The 20,445-nt window shown below is 40.4% G+C and overlaps 2 protein-coding genes across 2 annotated transcripts; one reads left to right on the top strand and one right to left on the bottom strand.

Moving 5' to 3' along the window:
* Positions 1 to 1,363: 1,363 nt before the first annotated feature.
* On the bottom strand, positions 1,364 to 13,033 carry LOC101160538 (sterol 26-hydroxylase, mitochondrial). The gene is made up of 9 exons (XM_004066470.4): positions 11,623 to 13,033; positions 9,882 to 10,072; positions 9,599 to 9,798; positions 9,330 to 9,527; positions 9,092 to 9,255; positions 3,697 to 3,863; positions 3,035 to 3,116; positions 2,711 to 2,947; positions 1,364 to 2,429 (listed from the first exon to the last, which is right to left on the bottom strand). Exons 1-9 carry the CDS (start codon positions 11,845 to 11,847, stop codon positions 2,313 to 2,315), a joined length of 1,581 nt encoding a protein of 526 aa, XP_004066518.1. The 5' UTR covers positions 11,848 to 13,033; the 3' UTR covers positions 1,364 to 2,312.
* A 252-nt stretch (positions 13,034 to 13,285) lies between these two features.
* On the top strand, positions 13,286 to 19,288 carry LOC101174488 (THAP domain-containing protein 1 A). Its single transcript, XM_011482658.3, has 10 exons — positions 13,286 to 13,377; positions 13,459 to 13,497; positions 13,598 to 13,713; positions 13,812 to 14,007; positions 16,218 to 16,334; positions 16,833 to 16,940; positions 17,899 to 18,018; positions 18,092 to 18,296; positions 18,373 to 18,523; positions 18,953 to 19,288. The coding sequence occupies exons 3-10, from the start codon at positions 13,643 to 13,645 to the stop codon at positions 19,038 to 19,040; spliced, it is 1,056 nt and encodes a 351-aa protein (XP_011480960.1). The 5' UTR covers positions 13,286 to 13,377; positions 13,459 to 13,497; positions 13,598 to 13,642; the 3' UTR covers positions 19,041 to 19,288.
* The last annotated feature ends 1,157 nt before the right edge of the window (positions 19,289 to 20,445 follow it).

The following is a 20,445-nucleotide window of genomic DNA, read 5'->3' as shown; positions in this document are numbered from 1 at the left end:
GGGCGGGTTGTGCCTGCAGGCCACACAAAGCCGCTTGCAACTTTAAGATAAGATAACAAATTCAGCTTAAAATCGCTTCTTGCTTAGTTTTCAGTTTATCTATGCTAGCAACTGCTTCAGATTTTAAAACTGAAAGATTGACTTTATGTGATTCAGACAAAAAATGTCAACAAATATTTGGGATTTCACAGTTGCAAATGTATTTAATTCCCTTTGAAAAAAAATGAAACAATGGTTAGCTGTTGTTTCTTCTGGGAAAATGTACTTTCATTTGTTTGAAATTGAACAGATTTACGAAGAGCAATCGACTCACACAAACATCAGATAAACAAACAACTATCATCTGTCATGGTTTGGGTTTATTTGTCTTTGTTTGGGTCCATTTTGCTTCCTTTTTGTTTCTGTCATGTCTGAGTTCTGTTTCCTGTGTAATTTTAAAAGGTTACCTGTTATGTCATGGTTTTAAGTTTTACTTCCCTGGTCCCAATCTCTCCTGATTGCGTTCACCTGGGTCTTGTCAGTCCTGTTTGTATTTAAGAGTCTTGTCTCTAACTGTAATGCAGCAGCCACTAGAACTTGGGTTGATGACTGCAAAAAGACAAATTTTGCGAGAGTGGAAATCTACGGCTTCTCCATACTTTAAAGTGTGGCTCACTGACATGCTATCTCTCATCCACATGGAAAAAATTGGCCATGTCAGGACTGCCTCAGTTAATGTTCACAATAAACTCTGGACACCATTTCTAAATCACTTACAGAAAGTTAAAATTATTTAGCTCTGTGTTGGGACTGCATTTTTCTTTCTTCTCTTTATGTCCTATTTGGACGGCCTGTGAATAAATATTGAATAGATTGTAACTGGCAATTGTTTACATTCTGTTTTGTAATGGTCTAAAGAGCACCTGAACTGTTTGTTTTGCCTGTCGTCTCTGCCTTCCTCTTGTGCTGGTCCGTACCGTCTGATTCCCTTTGTTCCTGGTTTCCCCGACAGATGAGATGAGATGGTAACCTGCTCAGCAGTGCTTTTTGTTGGTTTAAGTATTAATCCTTGTGCTATCCTAGGCACTTTTACATTGGGAGTTGGGTCATCTTGACCCACTAGACAGTGCGCTGAACCTTTTTTCTTCAATGATTTGTGATCTTCACTGGTGTCCATGGATTACATGAAATCTTTCCACCTTTATCCACCTTTGTCATGGTAGGAATAACACGTCAATGTAAGGGTGGGGTCATCTAAGATAGCACAAGGGTTTCTAAAGACTTTTTGACTTGGAGCCACCTGCCTCCTCATCTCTGCAATTTGGGTCCTTCATGAATTCATCAATTTAAGACAATTTCAAACAGAAAAAACACAATAAGAACATTTTGTTTGACAAAAAAAATATATTTAAGGGTAATTTCCTAAATGTACTTTTTCAAATCTGTTCTAACAGGAGTTTTCTAAAAATTCTTTACAAACTATATATATAATTTTTTCAGTTTTTAGTATTTTTGCTTAAGTATCTAAACGACCATTAAAATAGATGCTTTAAGTATCATAAAACTGTCATATACAAATGCGTTTTAGTTTAAATTAAAAAATATATACTTTGGTCACCCTGCTGATTGAATCCGCTCAATAAAATACTGTGCAAATATTACTAAAAACAATTAAAAGTTTAAAAATGGATTTAAGAAATAGTAATCTAAAAACAGTTGCAACGGTTAAAAAAAATAAAAGTCCCAGCTAAAAAAAAGTCCAGTCCAAAGGTCCACCATTGAAACCAGCCATGGAGGGGGAAAACCAGCGGCTTTATTCACCGATTGTCAGGCCTTCAGGTCCCACGTGCAGCTTTCCAGTCAGCCCCGGCGTTCCTCCGCAGGGTCGACGCCCCCGTCTCACAAGGCTCCCGCTTCGTCCTCAATATCGGCGTTGGGCTGGCGATCTGCTGGTCCGCCCTTCCTCTGCTCTCACCCGGAGTTTCCTTCCTTACGGCACGCTTCAGCTGCGCTGCGAGCGTCTGATTCCGCTGCTTGATCGTTTCGCTTCAGGGCATCTGCTCAGAGTTCCATATAAGCAGTGCTGAGGAGTTCTGCCCAATGAGGTCCAGGTCTGTGCAATCAGGTCCATGATCCAAACAATTAAACCGCATGCAAGAGTAAGACAAAAACAAAACACAACAAAACCACCCAAAAAGAAATACCAAGGATCAGCACAAATATCACACACATTCCGGTCCACCTTTGACACTTTTTCTACTAGTGAGTCTATCTCTCAACTGAGCTTGCCTCTTGTTTTTCTTTTTTGGTAAAATGTGTTTTTGGCGCCCTCTTCAGTTTCTAGGCAGGAAGCGCAGGTTGATGGGTTGTGAGGGAACAAGGAGAGTCCGGGTCTTTGGCTCCACGACTGGCGCCCCGGCTTCGGGCTCAACTGTGTAGTTCTGCACCAGCTGCACCAAAACACAAATATTTTCCACAATTAAAATAGACATGTCAAAAGATCATGTTCTTTTCTGAGTAACAGTTTGTGCTCCCTTTACTATTGCAGACCAAATTAACTCACTTTTCTTAGCTTAAAATCTTCAGTTCATACAGTAGAAACCTACTCCTGACACTTTTTTAACCTTTTATCAGCAAATTGCTTCTCTTTAGTTTTTGTCAACTAAAATGTTAATAAAGCTGAAATACAGAGCGTTCTTTTTTTTTGTCTGGAGATACACCCACCACTCACCCGGGAGAGAGCAAAAAACATCTCCATCTCTGCCACCCGCCTCCCCACGCAGGCTCGCACGCCCACGCCAAACGGGATGAAGCTGTAGGGGTGGTGTTGGTAGAAGCCGGGCGTGGCCCTGTTGCCGTGGCAGCTGGGTGCTTCCACTTGAAGCCATCTCTCCGGGATGAACTCCTCTGGGTTTTTGAACTGTGCCTCGTCGTGGCAGGCCGCGTAGTGGCACAAGTGGAACTGAGTCTGCAGAGCAAACACCGTCGGGTTTGTTGACATTTGCGGTTCCGTGGCAACTCAGATATACGAGCGTGTCACATTCGGGGCTCTTGCCTTCTTCGGGAAACAGTAGTTGTCCACAATCACTTCATTCTCAGCAACAAAGCGTCCGTTGCCGTGGACGACGGGATACAGGCTGGTGGAAGAAAACTCTTTAAAGTGTTTTGTGTTTTGTTGAACTTCACGTGACACCAGGTAAAGGAAAAAAAAAAGCATGATCTCATGGAACAACACAGAAGTGTCTCAGAAATGGTTCTTCCCTTGAACGTAGTGGCAGCTGACCTCATTGATGAGGAGGTTCCACAACCCTCTGGTTACAGTCAAAAAATGGAGTGGAATTGGGGTAAATGTTTATTAATAAACTACAAAGTTTTGTTAAAAGGCTATAAAAAAATTTTCAACTTTGTAAATGTTTTAAAATAATTTTAATCACACAGTTTTAGTGGGAAAAAGACAAAAACGTAGGGGAGAAAAGTCATTTTTGGAATCCTCCAGCTCACCTGAGCTAACTGAGATAACCCAGGAAGTTTTTCCAAATGCAGTTGCAGCAAACTAGAATTCTTTTACATTATTTTGTAATTTGGTGGCAGAAAACAGGACATTAGAGCTCTAAATGTAATTTTGACACTTTCACAAACATGTTTGTTGAGGCTACATCCTTTGCTAGTACGTATTTGTATTTGTATGTGAAAACGTGAAAACACCGCTCAGCTCACCGCAACGTTTCCTTTATGACGGCCTTCAGGTACGGCATCCTGTTCAGGTCGTCTCTGGTCGGCTCCTGTTTGTTCGGACACAGAGAGTTGATCTCACTGTACAGGAAGTCCTGAGTCCTGCGGTTCCTCGCTAACTGGTACAGCGCCCACGACAAAGTGTTGGAGGTCTATGATGGGATTAGATTAGAGTAGGACAGAGTGAGTCAGCATATGTGTGAAAATAAATGTTATCTATTTACATTATATATGACCAAAGCTAGCACATGCAGGTTAAAAAAAATCAGAGGTTCAAAAATCACACCCTGAGGAACACCATACAACATGAAAACACTTCAATACATTATTTACAAACTAAAAGTCTAAAAAAAAGTGCAGAGGTGTATAAATTATACACATATTAAGCGCAATTTTCAGATCTTGGCCCCTAAAAACAAGAATATTTTCTTCTTTCTCATTTAATAACAGAATGCTGGAAAAGATGATCTCTGACACAAACGGCTAAAATTTTCCCACCTGCCAATCAAGACTATCTGCCTTGAATAACGCACAAATTTAGGATTTAAACAAATTCAAACCACGGCGATGGTTATGTAACGTAAAATAAAATTATTAACATAAAAAGGGTTTTGAAACCAGACTGGTAAAACTTTTTTTTGGGGAGTAAAGTTTGATTTATTATCATGAGGCTCATTGCAATCAGCCACCAGTGGTTATTTTAAGAAATACAACTTAAACGATAAGCTCTTTATATTTTGGTTTGTATGTGACCCTCTCCTTTACATTTTTTGAATTTGACATGTTTGATCACAGTATTATATCATATATTATTAAAGTCAAATACATAATTGGTTTTGGATGAACAAATAGTTATAGTTAAGAATCTTTAACACCAAAGATGTCGTTGGTTACACCTATATAACACGCGCTTATTGACATACCGTAACTGTTTGACCATTTATGTGAGCAACATGAATCGGCCAACTCTGACACGGAGAAAAGGGGTGTTGTGTATCGGTTTTTCACAAATATACAACACATTACTAACATTAAGTGTTTAATATCTGTGCAAAACTGCTTTTCTCGGCTTCAGAATTGACTAGAGCTACGTTAATTCAGTAAATCTGACTCAGTGGTGGTGTACCACAGGGCTCTGTTCTTGACCCACTGCTTTTTATTTGGCAGCATATTTTTAAATGGCTTTCTTTACAAATGCTTACTCAATAAAACAAGTCACAAAACGTCAATATTGTTATTAATGAAAAAAAATAATATTTCCGTCTTTGTTTGAAACCATTTCCTTGACTTCTCCTTTTGTTGCTGTAAGAAATTATCTTACCGATATACGTTTGTGTCCTGTCCACAAAGCTCAATATCTGTACACTAATCAAAAGCAGGTATACTTCATTTGCTGAAGCTAGTTTACATCTCCAGATTTCACAAACTTCCTGCATGAGTTTAAAGGTTAATGACAAGCCCCAACCATGCCCAAGAATGCAGCTGAACTAGCTCTGTGTTGCTCCATACAGCCCCAGTGACAAAACTGCCATTCATTTGAACTTGAAGGACAATTTGGTTCCCTCTGGCTAGCATTAAAAGATTTGGCTTTTACCATTTTTTGTTGTTTGTTTTTCAGAAAAGGGAAGGTTTTGACATCCCTTAGAGGAACAGAAATAAGCTGCATGCGTTTGTTTACTTTCCAGGAATATATGTTAATCAGAATTCCCTTTTAGTTTTTTTCCGCCCTATAACCTAAGGGATCACAGTGAGTCATTCGGTTGCTCCAGATTGCAGTGAGCCTTGTGCCACTTTGTTTTGGGATGTGGCAGAAAGTTCAAGATGAACAAGAATCGAGTCCACACCTCTTGTAGTGACAGTTTTTTTTCCCAAACGAGCAACACACAGGCTGCTCCGACTCCAAATTTGACTCCTCAGGTCTCAGATTAGGATTGAAGTTGTGGGCTAAAACAACGGTGTGGTCTAAAACCCAGGTGTCAGTGAAGATGAGTCTTTACGCCGAGTCATGGTCAAATTTAGCTTTGACACCTCAATCTTGCACAAGAATTTCACTTGAAGCGTGTCGCAACCGAACTGCTGATGATCATTACGGAACATGTGTCCACACACAGAAACAGCATCCTCTCTCACGATTCAAAAACATGCAGAACAGAATCAACATGATCAACAGCAACTATTTTTAACACAAAATACATAAACCAACACAAAATGTAGCATTTTTTTATTGGGGTCAAATTTTTCCTTATTTTGTGTTTGGGTCAAAATGGCCCCAGTTTTAAGTTGGGTAAGTAAAAACAAACTCCTTAGACAACTTTTTTAACACAACAAAAGGAATGCTTGCTATTTTAGTCAATTCTAAGGATCTCAAAAATAAATAGTGACATTTGTGGTGGGACGGGTCATTTATGGCTCACTGAGACCCCCAATACACAAACACAAACACAGGCCCCCTTAACCAACCCTCTTCCATGTAAGCTCTTGATACACACACACACACACACACACACACACACACACACACACACACACACTTTTCGTCTTAATCCAACCATCAATCTATATGGGTCAGTTTTGACCCTTAAAACCCCAAATGTCATTTGTGTTAATCATTTTAAAATTTGAGTAGGAGTACTCTAATATTAATTTATGCAACATCGAGAGAATAATTATTCATTTTTAGCCACAGGGAGTATAATTGCTGAATTTGAACACGTTTTATAAATCAAAAACAGGCTGCATTTTATAGAATAAAAAGGTTTGTGGACCCTAGAGAAATACTTTTTAAAGGGAGTCCATTGAGATGAATGCACGCAAAGGGAACAGTCCATTGGTTAGGATTGAGTTCGCTTAATTTGGTTGTTTAAATGAACCTGAATTCATCCAGCCACATTTCAATGAGTTGCTGTGTCTCATTGTTTTGGTTTTGTGCCAATACTTTCAAGAGAATTCTGTTAAGGAAATTACAAGGTAATTTTTAGGATGACATCATGGCAGAACTGGGCTTGTGCTGCGTAACGAGATACAGAAAAGCATGTAAGAAACGTTTTCAGCTGCGTTAAAATACAACAAATAAACAGTTGGCCTCCTTTTTGTGGTTTATAACACGACAGTCGTTGCTTTACATTTGTCCGTGGCTACATTCCTACATTACATTGGCTACGGTGGCCGTTTTGGTCCAGTTGTTCTGCTCTGAGGACAGATCTTATTCAGACTGAGGAATCTCAGAGTGAACTGAAGCTCAGTCCGATTGAAAACGAACCGAGACCACCTCCAAAGATGGGTCCGAGGGCGGTTCCTGGTCCAGGGGTGCATTCAGACTGAACACTTGTTCCAGATTATCAGGGGAAACAAAATCTGGTTCACTTAAACCAGACAAAATGTGTCTAGCCTGAATACCCCCTCAGTTAGCTATGGTATAGAAAAACAATATTGAATGTTTTTAAGTATTTTCAAGCTGAGTTAATTCACGGGTCAAATTTGACCCACTAACACTAAAGATGACCACTCTTTAACTAGATGTTTTTGCTCTGTGAGCATTAATTTGTCATAAAGTGGACTAAAGAGAGCACAAAGAAGTCTGGCGGTTGTTGGAACACCCTAAAGCAGGACCGGTATGACGTCACAAAAAGTTTTCACCGATCTTTTACATGTAGGCGGACCTTTATTGTCTCTATACGCTCCGATGACGGAGGAACATAGTCGTGGCAGGGCGAACCCTGAGCTTTTATTATTTTTTTTTAATTATTTTGATACGCAGGACATTGTACATCGCGCAGGTGTCATCATCCTCTCTTCTTCCCTCACTCATGGTGCAAAAAACAAGTATTCATTCATTCATCTTCTTGACCGTTTTTCCCTTTCGGGGTCACGGGGTTGCCGGAGCCTATCCCAGCCACTTGGGCGTAGGCAAGGGATGCCCTGGATTGGTCACCAGTCTGTTGCAGGGTGGAATATCCTCAATCACACATCTATTTGCTCTCACACTCACACCTATGGACAATTTAGAGTTGCCAATCGACCTATGAAGCATGTTTTTGGACAGTGGGAGGAAGCCGGAGATCCCGGAGAAAACCCACGCATGCACAGGGAGAACATGCAAACTCCATACAGAAAGGTCCCCCATTGATGTTGTGTTTTTCATGTCCCCCAAGCCGGGACTTGAACTGGGGGCCTTCTTGCTGTGAGGCAAGAGCGCTAACCACTGCGCCACCGTGCAGCCTAAAAAACAAGTACTGTCTATTAAATGTAGCTTTCTTTTTTGTTTATTTTTTGGAAGTCGAAGGCTCCTCTTTTGTCTCCTGGGGGATATTCCAGGAAGCATGTTTAAACTAGCCTGACTTTAAGCCTGAACTCTGGCTGAAATCCGCCTGAACTTGCTTACTCTGGGTAAGTCGGTTCCAAAAGACCGGATATGAGTTGGCGTGATTACGCTCGACTTGGTAACCCTGGGTTAATGCAAGTGCACAGCAGGTACATAAAGACATTCTCAATAGATCGCCGATTGCTGGAGTCACCATGGAAACGCGTGGTGAAAAAAAAAAGAAAGTGCTATACTTCAGTGAGACGGAGTCTGAGATTTTAATGACGGCGTATGAAGATTATACGTCCATCAAAAAGGTATTACGGCTGCATCAGCAAATGAAAGAGTTTCTGCTTGTAGTAGAAGAACAGACAAAGTAAATGCACCAGTTTCTGATCTTGTTTCCATTTTTCTTGTGACGCATATATATATATATATATATATATATATATATATATATATATATATATATATCTTATCCAATTTTGCCAACTTAAATGAATTACTTCTATTGGAAACAAGTAATTGAGTTAAATTTATTCAACCTAATTTCTTACGTCTATAAAACTCAATAATTGTTTATACAACTCAGATTTACGTATTTATCTAACTAAATATCATATTACTCCAATTCAATTAATATTTTTTACATCTTAATTAATTATATTTCTTGAACTCTCATATGTCTCAGTTTGAGCCGGCAGATATGCTCATTTTTTATAACAATAAGAAGGACGGGGAAAAAATGTACGGTGTGAGTATTGAATTGAATGGGTTTTAGCTTCATGTTTGAAAGGGCTTCAACCTGGAAGTCAGGAGGTGGCTGCTTTAATAGGAAATGTTATGAGACAATAGAGAAGACAGAAAATTAATCATTTTAATTCATTTTATGTTACTCTTTTTGTTTATTGAATAAATGTCATTTTGGCAAATATTGCTAGTCATAAACCAACTGCACTGGAACTATAACATAATAATTTTTTTGGTTTATTTCGTTTTTTTAATGCTTTTACCTGGAACAAAAATTATAGATGATAATTAACAGTGTCATCATTCCCATCTGGACTTTTGACCTCTCACCGTGTCGACCCCGCCCAGCATCAGCTCCGTCACGCTGATGTAGACCTCAGCTCTGCTCATCTTGTCCGACGCCAGCAGGTAGGTGAGGTACAGGCCGTCCGCGGGCTCCCCGGATCCATCCTGGGCCTGGATTTCAGCCACCCTCCTGTCGACTAGCTTCTTTGCTGCGATGCGGAAAAAGCCGTCACTGACGGAGCCGATGGCCATACCCCTTCTGCTGGTTTGCGCAGTGACGCACCAACTTCATAAAGGTCGTCCCAGGCCTGCACAAAGCGCCTCCAGAAGGGGAGGATGCTGCGGGTCCAGCGCGGGAACAGGATCACGACCTCTGACAGCATTAGCATGTCGTTGACGGCGGCGATGAAGCGCTGGGTGTCGCGGGGAATCTGCTCCTCCAGGCAGCCCAGCCTGGTCTCAAACAGGATGGAGGAGATACCTGGACAGCAGGAGAGTCAAAGGGACTGCCTCACCGTCTGTGGAGGGGGCGGGGTCAGCCGCAGACCCCACCTTCAAAGCCAAACTTATACAGCTCAGCCGCCACGTCGGAAACCGTGCTCCCATCGTGACTGCGACTTCTGAGGAACTCCACGCGCCGCAGCAGATCTCCAACCACCCGGTGAATGATGGGGGCGTAGGCCGACACCTCCTGCAGCTTCAGCATCTTGGGGTTGAGGACGCTGCGCATTCGGTACCACTCCGGCCCCGTGCTGCATACAAACACACAGAAAATGGAAGATTCTGCAAAGTTCTGCTCAGAACCGAGGGCGTGGCCTTAGAGGACTGCACTCACTCTACATGCAGGCCGTAAGCCTGTCCCCTCAGATCCCGGTACTCCTTCCAGTGAGCCAGCTCCACTCGGAGCGGGTAACGACCTTCCTGCTGGATCACCTGAGCAATCAGATCCGGAGACGCCACGTTGACTATGTCAAACGGGCCGAACTTGGAACGCCAGACGGGTCCATACAGACTCTTCTGTAAACACTAAAAAGCAAAGGAAGTTTTTTGATTGGTTTTTAACTTGTCTTGTCCAACAGCTCAGCAAACAGATAAGAGCTGAAGGCCTCTTGTGTTGGACAGATTTTACGTTTACAACAGGGGGTTATGAATCTTCTGACACAGGAGGTATATTTGCATAAACCCCTTTGGTAATTTAGCCTAAACTTATTTATATTGATTATATTTGTAGCCGTTTTTTGTTGGACAGGACAGAAAAGAAGAAAAAGGGGTGTTAGAGAAAGTTTTAACAGAACAACATAAAAAAACACGATTGATTATTTTTAATACTTATCCGATACCTTTAATTGAGACATGAGAGATTCACAAGGTATGCATTTTCTTTTGAATCATTTGGGATTATTTTACAAATTTTACTGAAGATTTCTTCCTAATACTCAATTTAGAGGAAGTTTTTCTCCCTACTGTCACCTTTTGCTTGATCAGAACCTGTCAATCACTCATAATATCAATATAAATTAAAAATAATCTCTCAGTCTTCAAATCATTTGGACTGACTCGGAAAGACAATCATAATTTTTTGTCTTTTGTCCGACATCAATCATCTATATTGTAAAAGCGTTTCCAGTGGTCTTTTAATTATGATTATGACTTTTTTTAGCTAAAATATAAAAAAAATATGTGCTTCTCTAGGACATAGTTTCTGTAGGGCGTCAGGAGTTTGTTAGAGATTCACCTCGAACTTGTGTGTGGGATATTTGAGAGTAAGCCTACCCTCATTTCCCAACATCCTTTAATATCTACTCTCTTCTGCTAGTTTAAAGCCCCTCACACCCCTGACATAACATTAGTGGTGCAACAAAAATGGCGAGCAATATCAGAGCTAACCAGCCGTGGACTTTTGAGTCCAATTCCAGCTTGGATGAGGAAAATAAAAAGGTCCCGTGTCAAATGTTTTCGTCTTCTCCTGATTCACAGTGATTTGAATAAAGAAATACTCAGAAATTCAAATTTATAACCTAAATTTCTTTATTTCCAGGCCCTCGATCATCAGAAAAATGCCACAAGGGCATGTTAAAAAACGTCAAAACACTAATTTCATCAGAGTGGGTTTCTAAGACGACTTTAGTTGTGACCAGGAACTTTATACGAATGCAAGCGAATTAACATTAAATGCAGGAACATGATCTTACAACATCAGGAGTGAATGAGCAAATCTTTGATCTTGATCCTGTATAATCCAAAACTGACTATAGATTTAAAGCAGATTTTAGAGGCTCTAACTCAACGTCCTCCTTTCCTTCTTCCTTTTTCCGTGAAAGTGGAGTAACTTTGAAAGTGACATGCTGAGTTCTTGAACGTTGGTAGAGAAGGTGATGCTCCGATTTTTTTTAAAAACGCCAATTTTGTTAGTTTGAAAATTTAAAAAAAAGAAAAAACATACATCTTAAACAAATCTTCACTAAAGTTTCTTTTATTCTGAAAGAACCTCAACAATCCGTTTTAGACTCCAACTCAAGTCAGGAAAACCCAAAAGTACCACTTGTTTGTTTGTTTGTTTTTGAACTTCTTGGTACCTGCAGCAAGTGAGCCTTCTCCGCGTATCCTCTCGCAAACAGCCAGTACAGGGTTCGAGGCCAGCTCGGGCCCGGAAGCTCGTCGATGCTCTTCAGCTTCCCCGCCTGCTCGGTGGTCGCCTGGACGTTCAGGCCCCTGACCGGGAGAACCGGGGCTCCGCAGCGCCGGAGCTGCACCGCGGCCGGAGAGAGCCGGAGGCAGGCGGCCACCGCCCGGGAGCTCATGGTGAAGACGGACTGACGGAGGAGGAGGGACTCACTCGCGGAGCTGCTCCACCTGCAGGCGGTTCTGTGCCCGAGAGTCAGAACAAGGAAGCTTTGTTGTTTCGCTTCATCTTCTTATCAAACCATCTGCAAAGCTGCTGCTGCAGAGCCACTGTTCGTGCACGGAGAACAGATGGTTCTAATGTTATAACACTGGTGCAACACTGACATCTAGTGGTCGCTTTGTGTAAAACCACCAAGAACCACGTTCTGACAACTTCAAACTAACAAAATCGTCTTTCTTGTCAAAATATGTAGAACATTGGTCCAGGATCCAGAATTTATGAAGAAATAAAGTCAAGAGTCCAGAATTTAAGCAGAAAATAAGTTTGGGGTCCTGACCTTATGTGGAAATACAGTCCAAGAGCAAGAGATTCAAGTAAATCTTGTTCTTGGACTGTATTTCCACAGAAGATTTTCAAGAACGAGATTGTCTTGAAAATCTTTTTTTTTTTTGGGACTGTATTTCCAGTTTAAGATCCAGAATGAATGAGAAATAAAGTTCAGGATCCAGAATTTAAGAATAAAGTAACTTCAGGAGTTTATGCAATACCAAGTCAGAATCTGAATTGCTTCCCTCACCCTTTTACTCCTCCCTATTGGTCCAATTGGGTATTTGGAGCTGTAGTGGTGTCCAAACGTGTTTTTATTTATTTTTTTATGGGGAGCTATAGCGACTCAAGACGATTTTAATCATTGTCGGGTTTTCCACGTTGCGCTTGTGCCGTGGAGGAGACACTTTGTTTTTCACGTGGGTGTGCTCTAAAGCAGACAAGTTTAAATGTGAATGTAAATAATGACTTTTGTTTTTTTAAACGACGTTTTAAAGTTATAAAACCGATGTTCCGAGTGCTGGCAGCTAAGCGCTTACGTAGATGACCAGCGACTATTGATAACGTCATCAAGCTGTAGGAATGGCCAGATTTAAAGACTATTTTATCCAGATCTCTACTCTTGGAGGGATAAATGTAGGGGTGGGGAGAAGCCGTAAGACTAGGGAAGCAATTAGGATTCGGCTCAGGATGCAGAGTTTATGAGGAACTAAAGATAAGGGACTATTAATTCTGTCAAATGCAGTTCAGAATCAAAAGTCCATCTAACCTAACAAGAAGGATCATGTGAGTTAGTCCGCAGAGTTACAATAATCCATTCATTTGAAAGTGCCTTTTAAAAAACACTAAAGGACACTTTACATAAAGTGTCACTTAAAAAACTACAAAAGTAAAGAACAGGCTTAAAACTATAGGACAAAAAGAAACTTCCTTTTCAGTTAAACACAAAAAGATCAAATAATAAACATTCATTTAAAAAAAATTAAATGCCACAGTTTTTAAATTGACCACAAAGAACAGTTTCAAAACAAATGTCTGTGGCGCTCTTTACATTCCCCGCAGATAGGTGGCGATAGAGCACGTTTTCTTTGATTTCTTTCCATCATTAAGTAGACGAAAGAGACAAACGAGCCTCCTCGCCGTCCGCCATCTTGCTAAGGTAATTGCGAGCCTGCGGGTGGAAGAATTCTGTCTGTTTTCATTTGCTTGTCAAAAAAACTCAAATTCCCGATTTATTTAGACTTCCGGTGGTAATGATGGCAGGTACCTACAAACCCACGTGAGATTTAAAAGCTGGTATAACGCCGCTGAAAGAAGTGAAAATTCGAAAAGGGTTAGCCAAATCGACCGCTAACGAACGCGACTGTTTCTGCACGCAGCAAAACCAACATGACGACGGCGGCAGCCGTTTGATTCGTCCCAGGATGCCCACCGGCTGTGCGCACGCAAACTGTCGCAATGTGGTCGGAAAATTCCGCGGAGTCACGTTTCATAAGTAAATATCCCCAACAAAGAACTTTTTTCTTTTCTCTCTTTGATCTGGCTGTTTGTGACGTCACAGGTGCGCTCTCTCTTGTTTCTTTTTTTTTATAGATTCCCGAGAGAACCCGAGAAGCTTTCCCGGTGGACGAAATTCATGAAGAGACACGAGAGCTGGGTTCCGAAGTACTACGACCGGGTCTGCAGCGTCCACTTCAGCAGCGAACATTTCGACCGAACCGGGCAGACCGTGAGGCTGCGGGACAACGCCGAGCCGTCCCTCCCTCACCTGCCCTGGCGCTTCCCTAAGGTCACATTTATTAACACGAAGAAAGAAAAACAGCTTTTTATTCATGCGTGTGTTAGTTCTAAAGTTATATAAAAGGAACAAAAAAACAACAACCTGTTTTACATCAAAGCATTAAATCTAAAGTAGAGGGTTTAAAAAAGGGTAAAGGAACATTAGGACTCTTTTGGTTCCAACTGAGTGCAGGATAAGGAGGTTTTTTATTTTTTATTTTTAACTTCGGCAACATCTAGACCCACTAGACAGTGCTCTGAACCAATTTTCTTCAATGATTTGTGATCTTTACTGGTGTCCATGGATTACATGAAATCTTTCCACCTTTATCCACCTTTGTCATGGTAGGGAGAACACGTCAATGGAAGGGTGGGGTCATTTTGACCCACTAGACAGTGCGCTGAACCTTTTTTCTTCAATGATTTGTGATCTTCACTGGTGTCCATGGATTACATGAAATCCTCTTCACTTTTATACACATTTGTCATGGTTTGGATAACATGGCAATGTAAGAATGGGGTCATTTTGACCCCACAAGATACCACAGGGGTTAAACATTTATCACATACAATATAGATGATCCGTTGTTTTTTTTAAATTTTTCCCCCTAGTTATTTCAGATATTTCCAGCTGTCCAAGCATTGTAGGAGGGGATTTTAATACCGTACTAAACCTATCATTAGACAGGTCCAGCAACAACAATAATAGTAACCGGAATTGGTATCCACAAATACAATAAAACAGTTCATGAATGAATTTGGTCTTGCAGATTGTTGGCGAGCACAAAATCCCCAAACCAGAGAGTTCCCTTATTTCTCATCTGTCCATTGCACTTGTTCTCGCATTGATCTCTTTTTGACCAGTAACTCCATTAAATCAGATATCTCAGATTCACAAATCATAGGTAGTGATCACGCTCCCAGTACATTTCAGTGGAATCTGTTACATACACAAAATCACAGCGTCAGATGGCGATTCAATGCATCGCTCCCTAAAGATCCTTAATTTCAATAGTTATCTCGAGAAAGAATGGGCATCCTCTCTAGAAATAAATGACACGCCAGAGTTGTCAGCCACAGTGTTGTGGGAAACGGGTAAGGCAGTTCTAACAGGAAAAATCACAACAAATTCTGTTTATAAAAAGAAGAAAGAAAAAAAAGAAACTAGAGCAAAGGATAAAAATACTTGAATCATTGAATGCAAATAATTCAACAGAAGGAATTAAGAAAATATCGAGTTTAATTAAACACTATAATAAACAAAAGACAATTTTTAACATTTATCACAATAAGTCAGGGGTCTGCGACCTGCAGTTCTTCGGCTTAAAAAAGCTAGAAATTTGAGTAAATAATTGGTAATTATTACCAATTACCAATTGGTAATTAGTCTTGTGTTAGGGTCAGCACGGACCCGCTTTAGTTTTTAATTGCAAACAAGGCTTTTTTCGCTTTGTTAGGAATATTGATTCCAGCAAAATCAATTTGTAATTCATAAATTCTCTGGTTGAAATTTTGTCCTTCCTTGTGTTAGGGTGGGTTTTGACCCGGTTATATAAAATAATGTTATAAAGGAATAATAAGATTAGATAGACAGCTCAACACCTTCCTTCTTATTTTCCCAAATAGGAAGCACCATTGCTTCCTGATTCGGGCGCCGCCATGTTGAAACCAGTCGATGGGGATTAGTCCAAGTCGTTCAGAGTCGTCGTATGTATGGAAACTACCGTAGCCATTGCCATAGATACGATGGCTCAGAGCGACTTGGACCAATCACTGTCGACTGGTTTCAACATGGCGGCGCCCGTATCAGGAAGCACTGTAAGGGAGTTGCATTATATTGCGAGAGCCGAAGGTGAGGCATTTTCTATGGGTGACGTCTCTCCTCGATCCCTCCAGTCTGTGATTTTAGCCACCACGCTGACGGCCACCTCCTCTCCCAATCATGCTGGGATGCTCATTGGTCCCTTTTTGCCCATACATGTATCTAACACACATACAGGTATACATGAACCAAATTAATGCTCTGACAAGGAAAACAAAGACGCACATGGATCTCTGATTGCATCAGAATAGAGCTGAGGAGAGGGCTTCTGGCCCACCCCGTCTATTTTCTACGTTGCGAATACAATCCCTTTCAAGCGTTTTTTTTCCCGTGAAAACTGCCACAGATCTGAGGAGGAAGGCCTCTCCTGGGAAATGTCTGTCTATTTCCTCTTACAGAGTAGGAAGCTCCGAAAATCTGTCAACAGGACCAGGAAGCGTCCCTCCACTCAGAATGATTCCACCCCACCGCCAGAGGATAACAGTGAACCTACACCTCAGTCTCCATCTCCCAGCGTAAGATTGATCTTTGATCTGTTATTAAACAAAGCAAAATTCTACCCTTACAACCTTAACTAAGAGGACTGTAATCAATTGATGACAGATTTATATAAAACCAAGTATCATCTGTGTTGCTTAAATAAAAAACAAGGTTCTTTTGCATATTCAGACCCAGAGTGTAGCTTAAATCTAAGGGGTCCAAGAATCAAACCCTGAGGAACCCCTGATATCATTTAGGTCTTTGCTTACACAAACAAAGCAAGGGATATATTTTTTTAAATATGCATACCTGACAATTGTGTTCAACCAAACACAAATCTTTATTAAGGAAATTATGACACCAAGGTTGAAAAATTTGACATAACTGAACTGATCTGGATCTATTTAGACCAACAAAGTCACAGATACGAGTTTTGGTTGTGAGTCAGAATTGTCCAAAATAAAATCACATAGAATCTACTCCATTGTCAATTGTTTAAAGAAAAACGATTAAAGATGACTTCTCTCTTACAGAACAGTGAACCTCAAGAAACCATCTGCAACACAGAAGAGCAGCCAGCGTCTCCTCGTAATGTTTTACAGAATGAAAGTGAACCTGTCCAACAGTGCTCCATATCCAGTGTAAGACCTTTCTTGAAAGTCTGTCTCAAAATTGGTAAAATGTCATTTTTAATTGCTCCTTTTAAGAGTTTAAAACATGTCATTTTATTCTTAGAATTTGTTATTGTCTGAATATTTTGCCATTTAAGCTCAATTTTCTAGTTAAACGCATATTCGAAAGAACAGGAGAGTGTTTTCTGAAGATGAGATCTGCAGAAAAATAAATAATACAAAAACAAATAATAGATGGGTACTTTGTTTTTGGGGTCATAGGATGTATGTGTCAACGGGGGGTGCTGTGTTATCATAATAACCGTGCTTGTTTTTGTTTATAAACGTAAAGTACTTCGAGCTGCACAATGCAAAAGAGGCACTTTTTATAAATAAAGTTTGATTTTATTTGCTGGAGAGAGAAAAAAATCGCATTTATAAAGCAATTACTAGAGAGCCTAATTGACCATAATTACTTGATTATAGAGTTAAGTAAACTGAAATGACACATACATTTTGAAAAAAAGTGTTATCAGAATTCATTGAGTAAAAAATAGCAGTGATCCCAGAACAAAACCCTGAGGGACTCCACAAGTCATTGTCATTTTGAGCCCTCATTGCAGAGCCCGATAGACAATGGTTATTTGAACATAGAGCTAAGTCCAGGTAAATTTTCTGTGTAATTGGGGGTAAAATGTAATTAGCAGTCATTTTCTCAACAAATATAGTAGTGGTCCCAGAACAAAACCTTGAGGGACTCCACAAGTAATTGTCACTTTGAACAGTCATTGTAGAGTCATGACTGGTTCAAAATGTTGTCATTCATAATTCTAAATGTCCTTTATGTTATTTTGGGTTTATGTCTTATCAAACATCATAGTGATGTGACCAAACTGTTAAAATATCATGGTGCTTATTGAAATTCACTAGATTAAATTGTGGAATCACAAAAAAAGTCCCATCCGTTTTTGTCATTTTTCTTCCACAGAACAGTAAACTCGTCCAAACTGCGAACAGCACAGGGAAGCGCCTGGCCTCCTCCCAGAATGCTTCCCTCTTCTCAGCGGAAAAGGAAGGCCAAGCCCCCGAGCAGTGGTCCCTTTCCACCGTAAGGTCACGTTTGTAGTCCTGTGCAGTGCCATCGCTTACATTGTGACGTTGCGCGTGCTGCCTTTCGACAGTTCCACACCTACGCTGGCTCCAACGAAGACTTCAAGCTGAAGTGGCAGCAGGCCGAGCGGAGGGCGGAAACCTTGAGTCGGAAGCTGCGTACGATAACCCGAACCGCCATGCTCCTCAAGAAGAGCATCTCCTCTTTGAAGGAGGAGCTAAAGGAGAGCAATCTTCTGAAAGAGCGACTCCAGCAGAAGCTCGACACCGTTGAAGGTAAACTGTGGCGTTGGAGCTCCCCGCGAGTTCGTCTGACGACCTTTAACGCGTCCTGTTTGCGTTCTTTCCCCAGCTTTCCCCTACGACTTGTTCCAGTTGGCTGGTTCGTCTGGTTATACAGAGGAACAGAAGAACTTTGCCCTCACACTCCACATGCAAAGCCCCAAAGCTTATAAATTCCTGAGGACGAAGATTAGCTTACCTTCAACCAGAACTTTGAGAAGGTACGTTTAGATCTACAAGAAGATTAGACATAGGTCTTTGTTTTTGATGGGGTGTTATCAAACCAATGACAGACAATTGGGGAAGAATCAGTCATTGTGTTTGCGAACTTCTAGCTACTAGCAAACACAATAGAATCAACACAAGACACTCTTTAGGTTTCCTGACAAAGTCAAGTGTAGTAGAAGTAGATATTCAAACATACTGCAAACATGTATGGTGACCTAGGAATAAGCCCTGTGGGACACCACAAGACTAAATAGGTGATGTTGAAGTTAGCATAAAAGCTATGCACGTATATTAGCAGCTACAGCAGAAACGAGAGTATTGCGCTTTACTGTCTTTACCGAGATGTTACTCTATTCTTTTTTTTCCCCCCCAGTAAATTCAAGCTTACGACCGATTTATTTCTTTATTTATTTTTTGCGCAGGTGGATCTCGGAGGCAGACGACACCTCCGACATTAACGGGTCGATGCTGAAGCTGGGGGAAGAGATAGAAAGCGACTCGCCCAGCTAGTCCCGCATAAAGATGATTGGAGAACAGGCGAAACATTTCTGTGACGGCGACGATTTGATTGAATACTGGCGCTCGCTCGGCTCTCCATAACCACAAGACTGTCGATGAGGACGCGGTCAAAACCAACTTTTCAGAGGTTTCTTTAAAAAAATCTTTTTTTTTTCAGTTCTGAACTTATGAAGCAAACTTCTGCTGAACGAAATGATCAAATTCACTTTTACAAAAATAAAATGTTTTACCAAAAATTACAATCTAGTCGACGTTTTTGGCAAATAAACATACCGGAAATTAAATCTAACAAAGCTGTTCAACCTCTAACATTATTATATAAATATGCCACTCTTGTCAGAGTTCAGCTGAGATGGATGTGGTCATGTGACCTTTTGCTTTGCATCACATCCATTTAAAGTCTGTTTTGGAGCTCCACTGCCATCTTAGCTAGGAAGGTCAACCAATACGGGCGTTTTTGGAAAAGGAGGCCTGAAAACCATTGGAAGATGGAATCCAATGTTAGATCAATAAAAGAAAGTTTTTATATTTAAATGAAGCCGCAGAGTAGCTTTAGAACTACATTTTAGTTATTTTATGTTGTTAAGCGGCGTTTTACATTGAAGTGAATAGAAGCTAACACAGGGGTCTGGAACCTGAGGCTCCGGAGCCAAAGAAATTATTTTTTTTGTAGTTTTAGTTCTTTATGTTAAGTTTATTAGGTTTTGTGGTGGAATATTATTAGAATATGCTTAAAACACACAGTACAGTTCTGTACCACAACAGTATAGTTGCTGTCCAGAGGTTAAGTACTTAAAGTATATCATTGGATTTATATTTACTTTAGATTTCTTTCTAAAAGGGGAATTTTGACTTAATTTTGTCATGCTTATATTTAATATTAAAAGGAGAATAAGGATGAAGGCGCACTAAAGTTATGATAGAAAATATTAACTTTGACTTTCCTGCATTTTTAATTCAATTAAATCTGGATCTTATTTGGCAAACGGTGTCTTTTATTTTGAAATATTCAAGATTCAAAGGGTTTATTGTCGTATGCACAGTAAGAAACAGGTTTTCCTAAACAATTAAATTCTGACTTTGCTGTCTACTCTGAATGCCAAGGTTAATTTAAATAAAATAAAATAAAGATAGGAGTACGAAATGTACAGGAAACTCAAAATTCACACATAACATAAATAAAAATAAAACTGCAAAAAAATAAATAAAAAGATGTCATGCAAATTCTAAATGTTCAAGAACAGTAATAATAAACAATAATGAACAATGAGGATGTGCAAGGTGTTCCAGACTCCTGTCAGCTGTTAACCCTTGTGCTATCCTAGGCAATTTAACATTGGGAGTTGGGTCATCTAGACCCACTAGACAGTGCTCTGAACCTTTTTTCTTCAATGAT

The sequence above is a fragment of the Oryzias latipes genome, chromosome 2, assembly GCF_002234675.1.
Source record: "Oryzias latipes chromosome 2, ASM223467v1".
NCBI classification, from domain to species: Eukaryota; Metazoa; Chordata; class Actinopteri; order Beloniformes; family Adrianichthyidae; genus Oryzias; species Oryzias latipes.
The sequence above is the reverse complement of the archived record's forward strand: the minus strand, read 5'-3'. Positions and strand labels throughout refer to the sequence as shown.

Excerpts from the sequence above, each read along its gene's own strand:
- LOC101160538 (XM_004066470.4), bottom strand. The coding sequence starts at position 11,847 with ATGAGCTCCCGGGCGGTGGCCGCCTGCCTCCGGCTCTCTCCGGCCGCG. Across the intron at positions 9,799-9,881 it reads GCTTACGGCCTGCATGTAGA|CACGGGGCCGGAGTGGTACC; the intron begins GTGAGTGCAGTC and ends GTTTGTATGCAG. Across the intron at positions 3,864-9,091 it reads TGCTGGGCGGGGTCGACACG|ACCTCCAACACTTTGTCGTG; the intron begins GTGAGAGGTCAA and ends ATCCCATCATAG.
- LOC101174488 (XM_011482658.3), top strand. The coding sequence starts at position 13,643 with ATGCCCACCGGCTGTGCGCACGCAAACTGTCGCAATGTGGTCGGAAAA. Across the intron at positions 16,941-17,898 it reads AACAGTGCTCCATATCCAGT|AACAGTAAACTCGTCCAAAC; the intron begins GTAAGACCTTTC and ends TTTCTTCCACAG. Across the intron at positions 18,524-18,952 it reads TCAACCAGAACTTTGAGAAG|GTGGATCTCGGAGGCAGACG; the intron begins GTACGTTTAGAT and ends TTTTTTGCGCAG.